The sequence below is a fragment of the Tenrec ecaudatus genome, chromosome 15, assembly GCF_050624435.1.
Source record: "Tenrec ecaudatus isolate mTenEca1 chromosome 15, mTenEca1.hap1, whole genome shotgun sequence".
NCBI lineage: Eukaryota > Metazoa > Chordata > Mammalia > Afrosoricida > Tenrecidae > Tenrec > Tenrec ecaudatus.
In genome coordinates, this window is record NC_134544.1 from 28,872,818 (window position 1) to 28,894,293 (window position 21,476).

The following is a 21,476-nucleotide window of genomic DNA, read 5'->3' on the forward strand; positions in this document are numbered from 1 at the left end:
CTATTTTCCTTGAAAAGGGTATATGCATGTTTTCAATACGTCTTAAAAGGATTCATTGATTGTGGCGTGCATCTGTGTTTAAGTAATATCTTAAGAACTGGGAACTTTGGGTGATGCTGTCACTTGTAAGACGAGCACTACTCTTTTCAAGAAATGGCTAAAAATTATGTGAAATCTTGATTGAGGGCTTAATGTAAATGTAAATGACTTTAAAGAGCAAGTATTAATGCTTTAAAACTTATGAGGGCAATTAGAACTGTAGATTCTTGTCTTCTTAAAATGATCGACATACATTGTTAAAAAATAAGTGATTAGACATTACGGACCTTATAGTTTTACCTTTTTAAAATTTTTTTTATTTTTATAGTTTTACCTTTTAAGAGGAATACTATTCTTCCTTTGTAATTAAAGTGATGATTGACCTATATCTCCATGATCTATTGACTAGTCATGGCCGTGCCGGCGGATAAGGGTTGATCTGCCAACTGCATTTGTGGGAGAAAGCTGAGGCTGTCTGCTCTCTGAAGATTTAGTTATGTCCTCAGAAACCAGACATTGCGTACTCTCAGTCAGAATCCGCTTCATGGCAGTGAGGCTGGCTGGCTTTTTATTTGCTGCTTATAAGTCATTAAAGGAATGGTAGTTAAAATAATTTTTAAAATTGTAAAATCAGTCAAATGAATATGTAGTGAGATGGTACAACAGATTGGTTTAGTATTTAGGTAAAATTATATCCCATTTACTCATAGCTCTATTAATAGCCATCAGAAAGCACATTAGGAAAAAAAAAACATTCGTGGATAACATTACTTCCTCACCTTATCTTTTTAAATTTTGGCATCCATTTTGTGTGTCTTGTGTAGTAGCTGCCCCTTCTTCCTTGAAATGCTAATTTGGGCACAGAAATTAGATTGCTCAAGTTTTGCTTAGAAGCAGTCTGATACTGGGTTCATTTGAGTGGGTCACCTAAGACCATGTAGCTGGTGATCTCTTTTATCAGAATTAGAATTTTAGAACTCGATTTGAAGAGTAAACTCAGACCAAACCCATCATGATGATGGAGTCCATTTTGACTCATAGTGACCCAAGAGGGTGCAGGAGAACTGCCTCATAGATTTCCAGGACTGGACGTCTTTTTCCCAGTTACCTGGTTTATTCAAACTACTCACCTGTTAAGAGCCCATCATTTAACCATCAGGGCTGCTTGTTTATTCCTACCCTTGATATTTAAATTTAGTTTCATTTTCCAAGTGAAAATATTTTACAGCGTCCTTACATAATAGCCAAAAATTATTCTGGTGGAAATAGGTGTGGGTGGCGCTCTCATTCATACCAGGAAACTGCTAAGGTACCAGTTTTGCTAAACTAGAAACAGTTTCTAGCCCCTGGCCCAACGTTTTATTTTTCACACGCATGCTTTATAGTTTTAAGTGTTTGAGGAAGTACCTTTAACATAATTGAGCTTTTTAAAGTCTTTTCTTAATAATTAGCTGAGTTGATTTTTGTCCCTTTCACTATTGACCTCCTTATGGAATTGATTTTGAATGTTTTTTTTAGAAACCAACATCTCTTTGACAAGTATTTGATGTAAATTAACAGATTATCACTCATCTTTAACATAGATTCTTTTTCTTTGTAGAATTACTCCATGTCTGTATATCTTGTACGACAACTCACGTCTGCCATGTTATTACAGAGATTGAAGATGAAAGGGATTAGAAACCCTGATCATTCCAGAGCACTCAGTAAGTAATGTTTGTGAGACTGAGCATATGCGATGCCTTCGTGGAGGACGGGAGGGTAGAGAGACCCACAGCACCACCACCAGTCCTGACACACTTTGGGAGCAGTTACTCAACACCTAAAATGATTAAAAGGATTTTGTGTTGCAACATACTTTAAAAATAGAGGCCATAAAAAGCCCTTCGAGGACTCCAGAGGGGTTCCTTTTAAGTCCCAACCAGCTTGATCTCTTGGCCTTTCTGTGAAAACTCTTGCTAGTTTAGGTAAGCAGCAGAGTGGGAGGTTTGTTGCATGTGTTAATTTGAAAAAAGGAACTCGAGTCTTCAAAACCTTCAGTGTATAATAGAACATACATGCTTTAGACATATTCCCAGAAACTCTTGGAAAAGAAATGTTGATATCATCTACCATATTGCCTTCTGAGATTGTTAATTTTTGGAATTTTGCTTCTATACTTTGTAGTAAAAGGCAGGGGAAAATGTCTTTAGTATCACAGATCGTAAATAATTCAGTTCAGTTGTTGAATTTAATTGCACAAGAAATATTTCTGGGAGAAGAAATTTTCTCCCAATTATCTCCCATACTCCTGAGCTAACACAGGTAGAGAAAAAATTTGTTTAAGTTGAGAAGGGACCCAGGGATGGCTGCTGAAATGGTGTAGTGTCTCAAAGGCCATGCCATGTCTATGTTCAAGAACACCCCCTCTGTGGAGCTTCTTGTCTAGAGCTGAAAGGCAAGGAAACTCTTCCTCGATTTTCCTTGCTTTGCTGAAGTGCCCACTGCCTGGAAAAATTAACCAAGCTTCTCCTTACAATGGTATGGAGAATTGGGTATCTAAAGCCTCTGTGTCACTGTATTGACTTGTTTATACAATAAACTACACATTACTTGTAGAGTAAATTACACCATGCTACCACATCCATCGTAGTTTCCAATGGCCAAAGGAAGTATAAGACTATTGTGCTATTTTCTGCTAGCAAATTAACAACTGTTGCGAACAACGCTGCCCTGGGAAACTCTGAGGAGTGCATTAAACCACGAAAGCACAGGTTCTCCCTTGTATCTCTGGCCTTGGTTGGTGTCCAGTTCTTAAATTGTATCAACTTTCCATTTCCAAACTCTTCCTTACTTTTACTTTTTTTAAAAGAACTGTAAAGGTTCTGTTAAACCTAAGATTTTTGAGTGTGTAAGTTTATACTTTTCACCTAATGCAGAAGTGTAATTGTGTTTTTAATTCTTCAATATGTAACGTGTTTGGCTGTTTTATTTAGCTTTGTTTCTTTTAGTTCTTCGCCTAGTTATTTGAAGTGTTTGAGATATTTTAACCAATGCATTTCTACAGTTCCGTTATTTGATTAAACTTTCAATTTTTCTTTTCTCCTTTTTAAAGTTAAAGAAAAACTTACTGCTGATCCAGATAGTGAAATTGCTACCACTAGCCTTCGGGTGTCCTTGATGTGCCCTGTAAGTAAAGCAGCACGGCATCCTGGGAGTGCTACTTGTTCTAAATTACTTTTCGGTAAAAGTTGAATTTGGCATGACTGATAGGTTCTGATACAGTGACAAAACAGGAGGAGATTAGAAAGGAATTAATTTCAAAAGAGGAATAACAGCTTCAGGTTCAGAAGTAATGTGGCTTAATAATTTTGCTAACTCATAACTAGTAGTACACACGTATTAAAAGTTGGCTCCTTTTCTCATAATTTAAATGGTGTTGAAAAATAATAATAAAATTAATAATGCTAATGAATGGTTCTGGTTAATAGTTTTTTGTCACTCACAAATTCATCTGTAATGTAATTTCAAGTGGACATTCATCTTTATTTTGTAGCTCCTTACATAGACTTTATATACATAGAGTCCTCCTGTACGCTCGGCACTGAGCTAATTGTGGGAAGGGGTACTAAAGACTTGCTAAGAAGTTAGTTGTCTGAGTTAATTACGTAGTTGGAATGATAAAGCAAAAACACCAAAAAAGGCAGATTGTATTTGCCAGATAAATTGTGCTGTTGGTGTTCAAGTCAAGAGGGGAGAGGGCAGAGAGTGAGTGAAGGCTGTCAGGTCCTGCTGGCGGACACCTTTTCAGATAATAGGACTTCCGTCAGAGGATTCATGTAGTCAGAAGCTTCGAACGTAGTTTGAGAGACATTGGTGAACCGCCACCATTGTGAGAAATGTGGGGAGTTTCAAATGGAGACATTGCGTCCAAGAAGGGAATCGTTTGGATCCTGCTGTGCATCTTACCTGTCTTACTAGAAAACCAGGGTGGAGATGAGAAAACTCAGTCTAATAGAAATCGGCCAGTTCATTTGCGTCTGGTTCGATTCCAGGTCTCTTTCCAGTACGCCATGTGGCCAGATTGGGCTTCAGTACAATTCTCTTGATTCCAAGTCCACCCTCAGCTACTCTGGAAATGGCAACTGCGTTATCTTTCTTTCTGAAGTTTGATTTTTTTTTGTCACCCATTTAAAACAGACAGAGTCCCCAAAACCACACAATTTATGTTAGCCAACTCAGAATAGCATGCTATGAAATTGGAATTGCTTCCAAGTTGGAAATTTGCAGTTCCATTTCTTAAGTCTTCTTCTGTTTGATTTCTATCAGAGCCTTAGTTCTCAAGACTCCGAATAGGTCCACAGAGTCGAAACTTCTTATAATACTGAGATGTGATTTGTCTTTTTATTCTCATTCTCTCAGGCGTATACAGTGATGTTTAACAGGGACTACCTGCCAGGTGATGATATCATTGCTCTGCTGGCTAATGGAATGTGGTCTTGTGTATTTTTGTGTTTTAAAAATGTCTGTTTTAATTCTAATACAACAATATTGATTAATATCACCTACATACATAAAAACTTTTGGAATTGGAAGTTCTCGATTTTTAATAGTGTAAAGGGGTTCTGAAACAAACTTGAGAACCAGTTGCCTATGAAAATAATAGTGGGCTGAGTTAGAGAAACCTGTATCTCTATCTTTATATTTAAATTGATAAGGATTATCTGCTTATTACAAACTATAATAAAAATGAAAAATTCTGATTGCCAGGGTTTATTCAGAATTAATGCTATTACTAATATTATGATCAAAATCTTAGTCGATTTAACGGTTTCCATAATCATTTATGTTTATTGAAAAGATGCATTATGTTATGTATATACATATATACTGTTCTACAACTTGTATTTTTTCCTTTAACAGTATATTTGAAATTATTAGTAGGCGTAGCTCTACCTTATTTTAATCTCTGCAGACATTTTGTTGCATGGGTGTGATGTAACTTATTTATTCAACCTTTTTCAGTGATTGTGTTTGAGTTGTTTCCAAACACTGATTCTATCAATAATCAAACTTACACTGATGGAAAATTCCTAAATAAAAAATAAATAGAATCAAGAACTGTTTTAAAAGAATACATGATAACAAATAGGACTTTATCCTAGAAATAAGAATGATAGTGTGACTTTAGACAATCTTTTAAATTTTTAATTATTGATATTGGAAGGAGACACTTGTGATTATTGCCATTAGGTATCAAATAACGATTTAGTTCATTTTCATTTCTAATTTCACCAAATTTCATAGTAGACAAGGGAAAGGTGAGTAATTAAAACCAAAAGTTTGCACCATATGAACTTGTGAGAACTAAGAGCTTCCTCTCATGAAGGTGAGCAAAGTGTGGATTTGTGTCACAGCTTCAAGCAGACAGTGTCGCAGTGAATGTGTTGCTCAGCCACTTGTAGCCTCAGGATCTTAATTTCAAAAATAGAAATACAGATACCGTAACCTCTTCTACAGTTTCGGGGTTGTTTTATGAAGATGATAAAAAATTTTTGAAAGCTCTTAATGCCACCACAAGACTGTAGGATTCTAGACAATCCAGGGATAGCTTATTTATTAAGGGAAAATGTAGAAGCAAATGTCACAGGTGAGAAACTTCCTGCAGTTCTCTTTTTTAAAATTCTAAGCCAGCAGTTAAAATGTGCTACATAGCTGCATGGGTTACTGTAACTCCAGGATGGCTTTCAGGTGTTGGATTAGACAATTGGGTGAGGTGATTCTGTGCAGAGGTGAAAACTCAGGAGCCAGGGTTTCTGGATTCAAATACTAGTTCTGCCACCACTTTACTGTGAAATGGTGGTCAAGCGCCTGTGTGCCTCAGTTTCCTCATTTGTAACATGGGGATGATAGTAAAAGTATAAGTATTAGTTACTGTTAGGGTGATGGCTGGACTATATAGTATATGTATTGTTGTCTAATTCTAAAATGGCCAAATACTAAATTGAGAATTTATGTAATAAGCCAAAAGAAGGAAGACACTATAGAAAAAATCTACTCCCCAGACAGAGTTGGCAGTGTTACAAGATTTTTCAAACCCTTTAGTACATTTTCAAAAGTACTTTCTCTCAGATCTGAAACCTTCCTCAACCCAATGGTAGAATAATCAACAAAAAGGCAGCAAGCATCAAGGCAAAGGACAGAGTTAGGAAAGAGGGAGGAATGGAAACAGGAAGTAGAATAAATTAGGGGATCACAGTGGATGAGTTGAAACAAAATGTGTGAATTGTTGAATGTAAAGGTAATACACTGCTCTGTAAACATTTCCAACTCATGGTAAAAGGTGTGTTTTTAAGTATTTTTTCTTTCTCTTTGCCAACTTTCTAGTAATTCATTTGCCTCTGGCCAAGTTCTGAGCACACACTGTGCTAACTACTGTGCTTGCACAGGAAGATCACAGTGGAGAAGAGAGAGCCGTGTCCTTGTGGAGATTAGGGAGGGTCTAGTGGGAGAAACAAACAACACAAAGGTTCTTCTAAAAAGCTATTTCCTGTGAAGGACATTTATACAAATTCAGTCAAGAGGTTATAGGGAAACTTCACCTGCTCTGGGTCTGCCCATGTTGTGATTTTGGTATACCTCTCCCAAAATTGGTTGAAGCAACACTATGGTTCTATAAAAGTTGGGATCCATAAGATCAGCAGTTTGGAACCACCAGCCGCTCTGTGGAAGGAAGATAGGGTTTTCTACTTCTGTAAAGAGTTACAGTCTCAGAAATTCATAGGGGCTGGGCTGTTCTACCCTGTCCTATGTGAATCAGAACTATCAATGGCATCATCAAGTTTGGGTTTTTTTCTACCAGTTGGAATAAAAACTGGAAGGAGCAGCTCTAAGGTTATATGGAAGTATTTTGAGAATTTTATACTTGAATATGTAAATCCTTTCCATGAACAAATGAAAAATATATTGGTAATTTATATCACTCACAAGGGGCTGATTTATTTAAATTAAAAAGCACCTACAAATAAATAACTAAATAGAAAAGGTTATGGGTTGACAGGTGACTCTCGGGGTAAAAGGAGGCGCGTCTTCCCTTGTAATAGGAAATGCAGTTCATGAGTATAATGGGAATTTTTCACCGAGCAGATTAGCAGAGATCACAGTATTCAGCAAAACTATGTTGGTAAGGTTGAAGCACACCAAGAACAGTAATAAGTATGTATGTGTAAATCAAGATGCCTTGATGGTGCAGTGGTTAAAGTGCTCTGCTGCTAACCAAAGGTCAGCAGTTCAAATTCAGCAGCTGCTCTGTAAAAGCAGGGTATAGCAGTCTGCTTCCGTAAAGATGTGCAGCCACAGAAAACCATACGGGGACAATTCTACTCAGATTGTTAGAACTTGAGGGTAGTTTGTTGTTGACAGGTTATGTGTAAATTATTGTGTTAGCCTCTGGAAGGTAGTTTGCTAGTGTAACCAAAATTACAGAGTATTTTACCTTTGACCTAACATTTTCACTTCTAGGAATTTTCCTATAGATATTACGCATCATTGTTTATAGTGATCAAAGATTGGAAACAATTTCAATGTCTGTCACTAGGTACTGGTTAAATAAATTGCTGCCTTTATATAATGGTAGCTTTATATATCCTATACAGGTGAAATAGTGAACTGTGATATATGATGTGATATATACCATACCACCTTTTATGAAATATTTTTTTAAATGTGCACTTTACATGCATGAACATTCATGAAAGGACATGCAAGAGATGGATGGGTAAAAGTGGTTCTCTTAAGATAAACAATGGGGGAGCTAGATGAGGGAAGAAGACTTAAATCTCTTGCTGCCGGTTTTCGAAAAGTGAAATCGCATTCTAAAAATCTTAAGACCAACAAATAGATGTAAAGCAGAGTGATCTTGAGGGCCTAAATTCTGCTCTGGGTTTCTTTTCACTGTGCTGTTGTGTAATTGTGGGCCCTCTGGGACTTTGGTCTCCTGTGTGAAATGATACTCTGTGTTGTGTTCTCTGTCCTGTAGTTAGGGAAAATGAGGCTGACAATCCCGTGTCGTGCAGTGACTTGTACACATCTGCAGTGTTTTGATGCTGCGCTTTACCTGCAAATGAATGAGAAGAAGCCTACCTGGATTTGTCCTGTGTGTGACAAAAAGGCTGCCTATGAAAGTCTCATATTGGATGGGTGAGTATCCTTCTGAATAGCTGGTGGTCATATCTCTACTCAGTACAGCTTCCTGTCAGTTATCTGGCCTGAGGTCTGAATATTCTTGTCTTTCCAACTTCATTCTTTGTTGTCCTCAAACTCAACTTTGCTTTATTGTGATAAAATACATATGATAAAAAATTTCCCATTTTGATTAATTTTTAACAGTTTTATTGCAATGTAATTCACCTATGGTACAATTCAGTACTTCAGTTACATTAAGAAGAGTTGTACAGATGTGCTTTATACAGTTGATGTATGTATATGTATGGATTGTGATAAGTGTAGTATGAGCCCCTAATAAAATGTTTTAAAAAATAAACAAAAAAAGAGTTGTGCAGACAGCATAATTTCAGAACACATTTTTAAGTGTACAATTTATTGGCAGGAATTACATTCACAATGTTGTGTCATCATCACTACTATTTCGTCCCAACTAAACTATTCATTAACACAGTGGCTCCCCGTTTCCCCTCACCCCAGCCTCTAGTTATGTTAAAACTGACTACAGATTCCTTTGTTTTTATAAGTTTGGTGGAGGGTAGTTGTATTTGCTGGATTTTTCATTTTCAAGAGCATATTTTGTATGCAATGGGAAAACGGGGGGTGTTTAAAATTATTAAAAAGAAATGGTGAAGGAGAAAAAAGGGTTGTTGCTAGGTAGGCATTGAGTTTAAGTTAATGGTAGTGGAATAATTTGGAAAAAGGATATCAATAATGATTGTACAACATGAAGAGTAGAATCAGTGGCACTTAATGTAGAAGTTGTAGAATTTGAGGGATTTTTGTGTGCATATTTTTCCCACAATTAGAAAAAATAAAATAAGGTAAACAAGTAGCCATCTAGCTTAGAAGCAATAAAGCCCACATGGAAGAAACACACCAGCTTGTGTGATCATAAGGGGTCAAAGGGATGAGATATCGGGCATCAAAGAACAAAAAATCATATCATTGTGAATGAGGCATAGTGTGGGGTGGGGACCCATTGCTCATCTGTAGGCAACTGGACATCCCCTTATGGAAGGGTCGCAGGGAAGAGATGAGCCATTCAGTGTAGCAACGATGAAACATACAACTTTCCTCTAGTTCCTAAATGCTTTCTCCCCACCCTCTATCACGATCCCAATTCTACCTTACAAATCTGGCTAGACCAGAGGATGTGCACTGGGACAGATAAGAACTAGAAACACAAGGAATCCAAGGCGGATGATCCCTTCAGGACCAGTGGTGAGAGGCGATACTGGGAGGGTAGAAGGAGGATGGGGTAGAGAGGGGGAAACGATTATAAGGATCTACATATAGCTTCCTCCCCAGGAGAAGGACAACAGAAAAGTGGGTGAAGGGAGACGTTCGACAGTGTAAGATATGACAAAGTAATAATTATAAATTATCAAGCGTTTATGAGGGATAGGGGGAAATGAGCTGATGCCACAGGCTTACGTGGAGAGCAAATGTTTTTAGAATGATGAGGGTAATAAATGTACAAATGTGCTTTATAGAATTGATGAATTCATGGATTGTGGTGAGTTGAATGAGTGTCTAATACAACGATGTTTAAAAAGAGAAAGAACAACAAAAAGAAAATAGCATGAATAACAATGAGCACAAGGAAGCATATAGTCTCGAATTAAAAGTGGCGATAGTTGTACAGTTCTTACTCGTATGCTTATTGACTTGTGTGACCTGTGGATGCAGTGCTAATAAAACTGTTTAAAAGACAAAACGGGTGGGCGGGTGGGTAGTGCATGTATGACACTTGCTTCCTAAAGTCTAGGCCAAAGAGCAAAGGAAGTGGCAGCAGAGGTGCAGTCAGTTGTGTTGTGTGGTGCGTAATTCAAGACTGGAATTGTCTCCAGGTTTTTTTCTGGCTACTGCTTAAGTATAGTCATCTGTATGTCAGAATTTGGGGATCTGAAAAATAGTATGCCATATATACTCTTGTATTTTCCCTTAATACTCTCTCATAAGCCGAGGTTTTCCAGCACATTTTTAATGCAGTTTTTGTGGTAAAATTAGGTGCCTGGCTGATACTCAGGTCGGCTTGTACTCGAGTATATACGGTAACTGAATTTATCAAGTGGGATATCCTTTTTTCCCCTCCCAAACACTTTTAAAAGATAGCCTATATAATGCATGCCCTACCATAAGATATTAAAATTACATTTAATCAAATGATTAAAACCATCAAGCCCATTTGTCAGTAATGACTTTTTCATTGTAGTAAAGATCTTGACATCATACTCTATATAATGATTCATAACAGACTTGCAGACATCTCAGGTCGTAACACTTAATGCAAGTTGTTTTGTTTGTTTGTTTTTAAATTCTAAGAAAGCAATGAAGAGTGAATGGAGCTGTCAGTTATTTTCCTAAAATTGCAGTGTGCTGGGTTTTTACTTTTGTAATCTTTTAAACTTTTTTTTTGCAATCATTTAAAACATAGAAGTTGCAGACAGAAGCAGCAAACTTTGAGCCAGATGAATCAATTGGCAACATTTTGAACATTTTGCCACATTTTTTTCAGTCTCAGTATTTGGAGGGTGTGGGTGGGATGGGGTGGTGTACAGAGAGAGAGAGCCACTTCCCACTGCCCCCCAATTCATTGGAACTGTTTGAGAGTGTAATTTGCGTGTGCCACACACACCCTCCCCCTTTAAGTTGAGGGTATTTCATAATCGTGCTGTTCCATCGTGTGGCTGTACCTCATCATTAGAACATTTTGTTGGTTCCTACTCTTTCCTGTTTTAAGTTATCCACTGGCGTGCTGCTTTATGAGTAAAGTCTTTGTGTATGAGTTTATAGTTTAAGGTCTTAGTAGATATGCCGAGTCGAAAGGAATGTATACTTCTCTGGTTTTTAACAGTTTCCTAGTTGAAATGATAGTTCATTATTTTGGTTTCTGTTTCTATTAGGAGAATGTTCTTATTTCTATTTCTTCACATATATTTGTCATTTTATCTTCTGGGAATTGCCTCTTGATTTTTTCCTGTTTTTCTAATACAGTAGTTGTTTTTTACTGACTTATAAACAGTAATTTTATTTTTTATTGTGTTATTTTTGGGTGTGTATATTTTCATTTTCCCCATTCAGAAGCTTTACATTTGATTTCATCAAATATTGGTCTTTCCCTTTTGGATTTCTGCACTCAGTGCATTTAGTAAGTTTCTGAGATTTTTTAAATCATAAGCATTCACTTTATTGGTAATTTCTGGTTTGTCAGGTATTAGGTCCAAATGGTGAACACACCACTGCTAATATGTGAGGTGAGTTTGGGACTGAGGATGGAAGTATTTAGGTAAGAGAAGGGGGTTAAGGTGGAGATCACTCTTTACACGTGACCTGCCAGATGTCTCACCATTCATTGACGAATCTCATATGTCTCCAAACTAAATTCTAACTGGTCCTTTGTTCTATTGATCAAAGTATTAGTGAAGCAGTACAAAACTATTTCAATAACTGCATTTATGTCATATCTCTTGGCCATTCCGGTTCGGATTTCCCCCACCAGTATCACAATTACATTCATGTAGGAGAAAATGTTCTCAAATTACACAAACCAATCCTGATTGAATTTTTGTTGATTGTGTTGAGTTTTTTAGTATAATTGGGAAGGATAGACATTTTTTAAATATTACATGTTTTTATGTGGGAGGCATTTTTCCCCTCAATACGTTGTTGAGGTATAAATGACTGGCAACAGAAGCATTGCTCGTGTAGTGTACAGTGTGATAAATTTTGATTATTTAGATACTCAACCCTGGTGAGTTACTAGAAGCATCTACCACCTTTGTCCAGCTGCTTTTGCTTAGTGGTGGGATCTTGCCATTCATCCATCCATGGGCTGGATCGTCTGGTGGTTCTTTTCTTTGCTAACACCACGGAAAACACAGTTTGTTGACCCACTCCCCTTTTCTTGGGTTGTTTCTGGTTTGGAGCTATTCCCAGCATTATTTAGTAATTGTTTCTAGTGCTGGTGATTTTAATGGCAGGAACTTTGATGGCACAAAGTGCTGAGTGATTCAGCACTCAGCTGCAACCCATAAAAGGTTGGGTTTGAACCCACCAACCACTCTGCAGGATGAACAGCCAGGTGATCTGCTGACACGGATTATCTCCTGGAAACCCCACGGAGACACTTGTGTCTGCCCTATCCATTGCCATGAGTTGGGGTCTGCACACCACCAATCTTTAAGGGAGTAAAATTGCTTGACTTTTCTCTCGTAAAGCTGTCTGCCTTTCATTTTGCAACCGGCTGCTTAACCATTGTGCCACCAAGGCTCTTTTGGCGTGCTCACTCCTTTCATTGTGTACATTTCTTTTGGGCCCATTCCAGTGGGTCACACCTTGTGCTGAGATCCACAAGGTCAGCAGTTAAAATCACCACCAGCTGCTCCTTTTGTGATTTGGTAACAGCTATTTGCTCCTAGCCACAGGAAAATAGTTGAGAATTTGAATTACCAGGGTATCTTAGCTAGTGGGGCAGGTGTCCCTCTTTCCTGGTTACCTTGTGGCATTTTTTGTTATACCACTGTAGGTCTTATTTCAGTGACTAGAAATTAAATCCTTTTTACATCTCTAAATCTAAGTATTACTATTAGAACTTTGTACTGTAGACATCAATAGATTAGGGCTGTGTGTAAGACAGATAGGGTTCTCTAGAGAATCAAAACCAGAATGCTAATAATTTTATATCTATTTATACAGATAGATAAATAACATAAGAAATAAACAGTTAATTAAATTATAAAGCAGTACAAATGGCTCAGTGCAACTCACTCCCGTGAGACAGCTGTGAGACAATGGTAGTCCTTCAAATCTTGAGGGCCGCCGGGTAGTCTTATGTAGAGCAATTCGGGCTATCCACCACAGGCAGCAAACAGCAATGCAGGTCACCAACAGTCTCCAGCTGAAGAGATGTAAATTCCAATGATGTGGCAGCAGCACAGCCCACGGGTTAGGTGTCCCACAAGTAGTGTAGCTTGCAAATTGAGGAACAGAACAAGCAAGTGAGCCACACACTAGTCTGATGATCAAAGATCAAGAGACAAGAAAGGGGAAGCTTGCCGAGCCCTTATCTCTCCGCCCTTCAGTTAATCCCACATGTGTTTATCAGCCAGGTTGGCACAGTAAACTACTTCAGGCTGCATTCTGGAAAGTCAGCAGTTTGAAACCACAGTCTTCTCCTTTAGAAAAAGACAGGGCTTTCTACTCCTATAAACACTTAGAATCTGAGAAACACAAAGGGCAGTTCAACCCTGCCCCGTAGGGATGCTATGAGGCAGCACTGACTTGATGGCAGTGAGTTTGAGTTTTTTAGTTTGATGTAATATATCTATATATAACATGTTCATATTTTCATTGTGCATGTTTTAAAATTTTGTTATAGCTATAATTTTAATAGCTTTATTAGTATATAATTAACATATATGCAACCCAATAGTTGTCATATTCAGAAGAAATGTGCAGTCATCACAATCAATTCCAGAATATTTAACTTTTCGTCTTCTCTTTTTTTTTTAAATCATTTTTTGGGGGCTCGTACAATTCTTATCATAATCCATACATCCATTGTAACAAGCACATTTGTTGCCATCATCATTCTCAAAACAATTGTTTTCTACTTGAGCCCTTAATATCAGCTCCTCCTTTTCCCCACTTTCTTCCCCCTTCCTCATGAACACTTCATAATTCATAAATTATTATTTTGTCATATCTTACACTGTCTGACGTCTCCCTCCACACACTTTTCTGTTTTCCACTCCCCAGGGAGGGGATTATATGTAGATCCTTGTAATCGGTTCCCCCTTTCTATCCCACCTTCCCTCCACCCTCCAGGTATCGCCACTCTCACCACTGGTCCTGAAGGAGTCATCTGTCCTGGATTCCCTGTGTTTCTAGTTGCTATCTGTACCAATGTACATCCTCTGGTCTAGCCAGATTTGTAAGGTACAATTGGGATCACTAGGTGGCCGATTGTTTACTTTCAAGCCTATAAGACCCCAGACACTGTGTCTTTTGCTAGCCGGGCACCATCAGCTTTCTTCACCACAATTGCTTATGAACTTCTTATACTCATTGTTAGCTTCCCGTTTTCCTCCATCCTCCTCTGCATGACCTTAGGTAAAAAAATGGTTTATTTGGACCCTAGGTAATTAATAATCTAGTTACGGTCTCTCTGTGTTTACCTATCCTGGATCTCACAGAAAGCTATACAAAACAAGAAACAACCACCCAGCCACCATGACAAAATAAAACACAGAAAAACGTCCATCAAAAAAATAGAAGAAAATATGAAAACTGATCCAACTTTAAAATGTGTTAAAATGTAGCTCAATAGATGAGGTGTTACATTTTAACGCAGCTGTATCTGCCATAACCCACTTTACAGTGCTCCCTGACTGATAGCAAGGCTCTTCACAGCCCTGTTCTATGGACAGAGGGGAGTCACTGGAGTGGTAATCCACATGGGGACCCTCAAAATGGGCTTTGGACTTAAACCGTCATCTATAGCTTTCTGCAAACCTTGTGTTGGGGGTTTAAACTTAGATACCATTCCAGCCATTGAATTTGAATATTATTGTTTACAATCTGGCTCACACAGTCCAGTTGGTGTGCATCTTCCATATGGATTTAGTTGATTCCTCCCTTGTTTTGGCTGCTTGTTTATAGTATTTAAGACTTTGGGTGCTGTTCTTTCTGATAGCTGGGCACTATCTGATTTCTTCACCCTACTTTGCTATAGCACCCATCTCTTCTGTGATCTCTTAGTGTGGGCAGTGATTGAGTGGAATTATGTTGTAACAACTCATTGTTTGTAGATTAGCGCTACGATTAAGTGCTAGTCCCCAAACTGGGAATCTTATTAATGGTAATTGCTAAGGTCTGTCAAAGATGCTTGGTTTTCTTTAGATCTTGTTGTTACCTATTAGCTTATTTCCTGAAATCCAAATTTATTTTATTATTTGCATTAGTATTATTGAATTCTATCTAATGGTAATTCGAGATGTAAGATGATCTAACTTGATTTCATTGTTGTCATGATGTGCTCTATATAGATCAAGTTGTGTGTCTGTAATGATGTTCAAGAGTTCATATTTCTCCTCCTAACTCTACCCCTTGATCTTTCTTTTGGGATATTAAAGTTTTTAAATAGTTAAGTGTTTAGGAACCTTTATGTTTGCTGGTGCTTTGTTTTTTAGGGTGGTGTTCAGTAAGTCACACACACACCCCTTTTTAAAATCATCTTATTGAGGGCTCTTACAGCTCTATCACAATCCATCCATCCATTGTGTCTAGCACATTTGTGCATATGTTGCCATCATCATTTTCAAAACATTTTCTTTCTATCTGAGCTCTTGATATCAGCTCCTCATCTCCCCCCACCCCATGAACCCTTGATAATTTATAATCCCCCCCACTCATGTCGTATACCAACCGCTATACCGTCACCCACCTTTCTGCTGACCATCTCCCTGGGGAGGGGTTATATGTAGATCATTGTGATTGGTTTCCCCTTTCTCTCCCCACCTTCCTCTTCCCCTCCTGATATCTCTATTCTCATCATTGATCCTGAGGGGTTTATCTGTCCTAGATTCCCTATGTTGTGGGCTCTTATCTGTAGCCGTGTACGTGCTCTGGTCTAGTCAGATTTGTAAGGTGAATTGAGGTTTTGATAGTTGGGGTTGGGAAGCATTAAAGAACTAGAGGAAAGTTGTATGTTTCATTAGTGCTTTCTTGTACCCTGACTGACATATCTCTTCATTGATCCCTCCGACAACTCATGATCACACAGGCTGATGAGCTGCTTCATGGGGGCTTTGTTGCTTCTCAGCTAGAGGGCCGCTTGTTTGTCTTCAAGCATGTAAGACCCCAGATGCTATATCTTTTGCTAGCCGGGCACCATCAGCTTTCTTGACTATATTTCCTTATATACCTATTTTGTCTTCAGTGATTATGTATGGAAGGTGAGCATCACAGAATGCCAGATTATTAAAACATGATCTTGCATTGAGTAGAGAGGCCCAGTGTCCATCTGCTACCTTAATACTAATCAATATATGCACATAGATCTATTTCCCTATCATTGTATATAAATATATTTACTCAAGTACATGCCTGTATCTAGACCTCTATAAAGTGTCCTTTTCCTCCTAGTTCTCTCCTCTATTTCCTTTTACTTCCCTCTTGTCCCACTATCATGTTCAGCCTTCATTTGGGTATAAGTAATTCTTTTTGGTTACATTGCCCTAGATTAAGCCCACCTGGCATCCTGTGCACTTTTCTCCATTGATTTTAGATTACTTGTTGTTCCCTTGTCCCTGGGTTGGTTGACACACACACACCACACACACACACACACACACCCCACCCCCACCCCACCTTTTTTTCCCCCTTCAGTTTCCCAAAGAAATCTAAAACCTTGACATGGGAAGCAGATCACATTTGTTATAAAGTGTGAAGTATTGTAATATATATTGTAAGTTCAGATGGCACTATTTTTTCTCTCTAGAGTAATGTATATTCCTTTGACATTTCACCTATCAGCAAAGCCTTTTATTACGTTAATATACTTCCTAATTGGTTTATAGGCTTTTTATGGAGATTCTCAATGACTGTTCAGATGTGGATGAAATCAAATTTCAAGAGGATGGTTCCTGGTGTCCAATGAGACCGAAGAAAGAGGCTATGAAAGTGTCCAGTCAACCATGTACAAAAATAGAAAGTACGTGTGGCGCAGCGGGAGTCAGGAGGGCTTGCTCTGCTGAGCTGCTTCAGTTTGCTTGACTCCACAGCTCCATCTGGCACTCTGCTCCTTTGTTGGTCATCGGTTACAGAAGTAGTTCTCTCGGAGTCAACTTTTTCCGTTCCTTTAGAAATATGTACATAGCATCTCTACCATCTTACAATTGGTATTTTTTGTAATATCTATTTAATAGCTGAAGCAAGTGAAATGATCACCCAAAGTTATCTTAACATGGTGATTATTACAAAATTGAAAATGACAAATAGCATTTTTATGCACCATCCTCCAGAATTGTTTTTAGAGTATGTGTTGGGGGAACCCCAGGTGGAGCTGTGGTTTGATGGCTCTTGTCATTTCAGGGAGTGGTGGGGTGCTTACAGGTTACTTGTCAAGAAAGTGAGTGTTTCCTTGTACTACTTTCTATAAAGGAACTTGGCTATTGCAGTGCTTTCCTGCAGGGCTTTGAGCTAGTTTAGTCACGGCCAACACAGCAAAATGGGAGCAGGCTCAAATTTGTGAGGTGGGAATGTTCAGGAATGATAACTGGAATGGGAAAATTCCTGGGTTAATGGCCAGGTAGAAACTTAATCTCTTCCTTAGAAAACAAGGGCCCCCTGTATGGGCTGCAAAAAACAAGGGTCCCTTGTAAGGGCTACAGATCTCTTGAATTGCTATTTTTCTGGCACGTGAAAACATTGGATGAATGGAATCACCCAGTTTTGCTTCATGAACCATCACTGAGGCCTGAAGAGTTAGTTCAAAGCCCTGTTTGCTTAGATTCTTCACTCACCCATCTGTAGAGAGGGAGGAATCAGGGCATGTGGGAACACTGAATCCACAGATAAACTTAGATTCTTTTTGCCTCTCAGTCTATTGGCTTTCAATTTTGGTTTGAGTATATTTGAAGTTATAATAATGTAATGACTAATATGTATTCAGAGTGAGAAGGAAAAAGGGATATATGTGAATATTAATTGTTCTCTTACATTTGTTACTTAAGATGGAAACAACCACAGTTTCCTTTGTCTTGGGGGAAGTTGGGTGACTTCGCCACTGCTACTTTGTGTGTAGTAATGTGCTTCTGAAATGGTGGCTTGGTCTATGATGGGAGACTCGTCATTGAGAGCCTAGGTGATTCATGGAGAGGAGCTAAGAAAAGCTCTGCACGTTTGTAATTTAGATACAAAGTTTGGATTTGTTTTCCATTTTGCATAGTGAAAAATCTTTTTGAAGGTCAGGCTTTTGGTGAAATGTCTGATCATACTTGGACTTGAACCTTGTTTTTATTCTTTTTCCTTTTTGTCCCCTCTACAACCAGCCTCAGGCCTTCTCAGTAAGCCTTGTTCAGTGACTGTAGCCAATGACACAAGCAAGAAGAAAGTGGATGTTATTGACCTAACCATAGAAAGCTCTTCTGATGAAGACGAAGATCCTCCTGCCAAAAGGAAATGCATCTTTATGTCAGAAACACCAAGCAGCCCGACCAAAGGGTTTGTTCCTCTTTAGTTCACTGTTGGTGCTTACATGTGCAATAGCTCTTCTTGGAACAGAGTCTGGAAATGTCTTTTTGAGATTTGACATAGCCATAGATGTTCACATGTGCCTTTTGAAATATTTTCAAATAAGCATCATGTTTACAGAAAAGCTAATTCAACAAAGAAACTATTTCCATCATTGGGAAATGAGAATTTAAGATCTTTCTCATGTCTATGTTTCACACTTGAAACTTTTGCCATTTTATGGAACTCGTTTGCAAGGGGTAAATTTGGTATCTCACACTGAGGAAGCATAGTGTGATGGGTTGCAGAATCTAACGAGTATGACGCCTCATTCTGGCACACCATTTACTGCGTAATGAAGCAGCTGCATATGTGGGGTAAGGAAAGGGGGCTTAGCCTTTTTCTCACAAATGGGAGTTTGACAATAAAAATGGATGCCTGCCCTCTTCAGAGGAGAACATGGACAAATCAATGCATTCTAGAATGTGTTCTTCAGGATTCATCTGGCAAAAGCCATTACTAAAGGGTCTGAGTATTTGAAAGTAGGTAGTTTGCCAAAGGTAAGATTTTAAAACCGTGCAAGAAGGAGCGGGCTTTCTCCAGATGCCCATGAACACACTCTGTCAAATTGGGCGTGGTGGTCTGTGAATTGTAACAGGCCAGCTCATTCTATGAACCAGATTTATACAGCACCTATGCAGGCAAAAATCCCTTCAGAAACAGGCTCACAACATAAAAGAAAGAAAGGAACAGGCTCACAGAAACCTAGATGAAAATACTGAATTCAGTACTTTTAAATCACTTTACATGTTACATGTCACCATGTAAGGTTTATCACAGGGGTACTTAAATATTGGGGACCATGATAATAAAATGGATCTGGTCGTCTTAAAACCTCAGAACTCAGTGAATGACTTAACGTTAAGGGTTCCACACGTAAGTGCACTTGTTCAGCAGCAGCATGAGTCAAAGTAGCATGGTGTCTGGGATCGGTTGCATTTGGTGCTCCTTGGCTCTCCTGTAGCACATCATAGTCATTGCTGGTCTTAAAAAGAAGGGTATTAAATGGTGTTAACCTGAGGTGTTAACCTTGGGGAAAAGAGCAGTGGTAAACCTGAAAGCGATAGCCTGGGACGTGAATGGATTCAAGGGCTGTGGATGCGTAACCTGGGAAAAAGGTATGTCAAAGCTACCTGGTAGTTCTTTGAAAGGAGTCAACGGACTGGGTTAAGTTTATTCTTTGTTAGGATTTGTGGCTGATCTAGGTCCAGTGGAGGGAAGATACATGGGAAACTTTAAAATTGCAGCTTTCTGACTACTCAGAGGTAGAATGGATCTCTCCTGTCCCAGTATCATACTAGAAACTCATGCTTTTGGTTATGTCACTTCTGTGGTTCCCTTCTAACTAACTCCTAAGCTTTGTGACTTTGTCCTTGTATGTCAGTCTGGGTAGACTAGAGAAACAAATTCATGGACATTCTCGTGTGTATAAGGAAGAAGTTTATATCCAAGAGCAATTGAACATTGAGAAGACATCCCAGCTCAGTCCAGATCAAGTCCATAAGTCCAATCTTAGCCCATACGTCCAATATCAGTCTGTAAAGTCCTCTTCAGACTCAGGGAAGAACACATGCAACGATACTGAATGAAGGATGATCCCAGGCCATTTGGTTGGGAAGTCATGTGGATTCAGTGGCATTGTAAGCATCTCAGCGCTGACAGAGGTCTCCACGTGGCTCCAGGTCCCAGGGCACTGAGTTTTATCAGCGTCGTGCCATGTGTCTTGTCAGGAAAGCAAGAGGTGGGTGGGGAGAACCCACCCTTCATTCTTAATCATCTAAATTCCCAAATTGACACCAGATTATGTAACTACCACACCCTGTCATTCTTTTTGGAATCTCTTCTGGCAGCTCAGTAACTAGAATTGTTAGGGCTTCCCTCTGCTGTGGAAGTGTCATGTAGGAGTTCTGGGCCAATGATTATAAACGAATATGAACGAATAGAGCATATAACCAAGAGAACATTACCTATAGGCCATATTTATGATGTGAACAGCTACTTTTCTATTTAGTAAAAATAATTCTTAAAAGTAGTAGTTATACAGCACCAAGAAGAAAGTAAAATCCATCCTGCTGTTAATAATTTGATGACTCTTCTTTAGCCCTTAACTTTGGGCACTTATTATAATATTCAGTACAGTCATAGAACACTTACCTGTTTGGGACACAAAATAGGCTCTCGGGGAAATATTTGTGCTGTTATTTCTGAGTGGTGCCAGCGCGGTGAAGCTGTGATGATGAACCGCATAGTATCATTAATAAGAGCACAGACAACAGTTTTATCTTGATTAGTAATACTTGTGTAGGGTAGTAAGTGGAGGAGCCCTAGCGAAACAGTGCTTAAACACTTGGCTACTAACCAGAAGGTTGGTGCTTTGAACCCACCCAGCAGCTCTTGTCGGGAAAACAATACAGAAGATCTGTTCCCTGAAAGATGCCAGTGTGGGAAAACCGGGCATTTGGAGTTGCTGTGAATTGGGACCGACAGGCTGGCCCATCACCTCCACCATCGGCTTACATAGTTAGGAATACCGGACGCCTGCTTCTGGTGGATTCATATATCAGGCATACATAAATGTGTGTGTGATCGTGATCCTATGATGAAGCAGCACCAGATTTGTTGTTTTGCATAAGCTTTAGAATAATGCTCCTATCTGAATATCTTCCTTGTGAAGATGATGATAAAGAGAAAAATCTGCCAGTACAGAATTTCACAATCCAGTCCAATGAACAACTAAGTTTAGCCCTATTACAGAGAGATGAATTTGTTGTTAATCATTATAAAATTCAGATAGTAGGAATTAACCAAAATCATTTACTTTTTCAAATGTTTGCTGAGGTTGTAGACCTTGATTTCATAGTCTAAAATCCCAGGGGAGTTTGATATTTTCTTGTGCTGTGGCTTTCTACATCTTCAGTGACTTCCACAAATTTAAG

The 21,476-nt window shown here is 38.7% G+C and overlaps 1 protein-coding gene across 6 annotated transcripts in view; it reads left to right on the forward strand.

Annotated features, from left to right (window-relative positions):
• Positions 1–21,476, forward strand: part of PIAS2 (protein inhibitor of activated STAT 2) — a 98,490-nt gene that overhangs the window by 61,269 nt on the left and 15,745 nt on the right. For all 6 annotated transcript variants that reach the window (XM_075533218.1, XM_075533216.1, XM_075533217.1 and 3 more), the window contains 5 exons: positions 1,640–1,745; positions 3,134–3,207; positions 8,057–8,217; positions 16,827–16,960; positions 18,300–18,471. In XM_075533218.1, the coding sequence (XP_075389333.1) occupies positions 1,640–1,745; positions 3,134–3,207; positions 8,057–8,217; positions 16,827–16,960; positions 18,300–18,471 (647 nt within the window). The remainder of the gene's footprint in view (positions 1–1,639; positions 1,746–3,133; positions 3,208–8,056; positions 8,218–16,826; positions 16,961–18,299; positions 18,472–21,476) is intronic.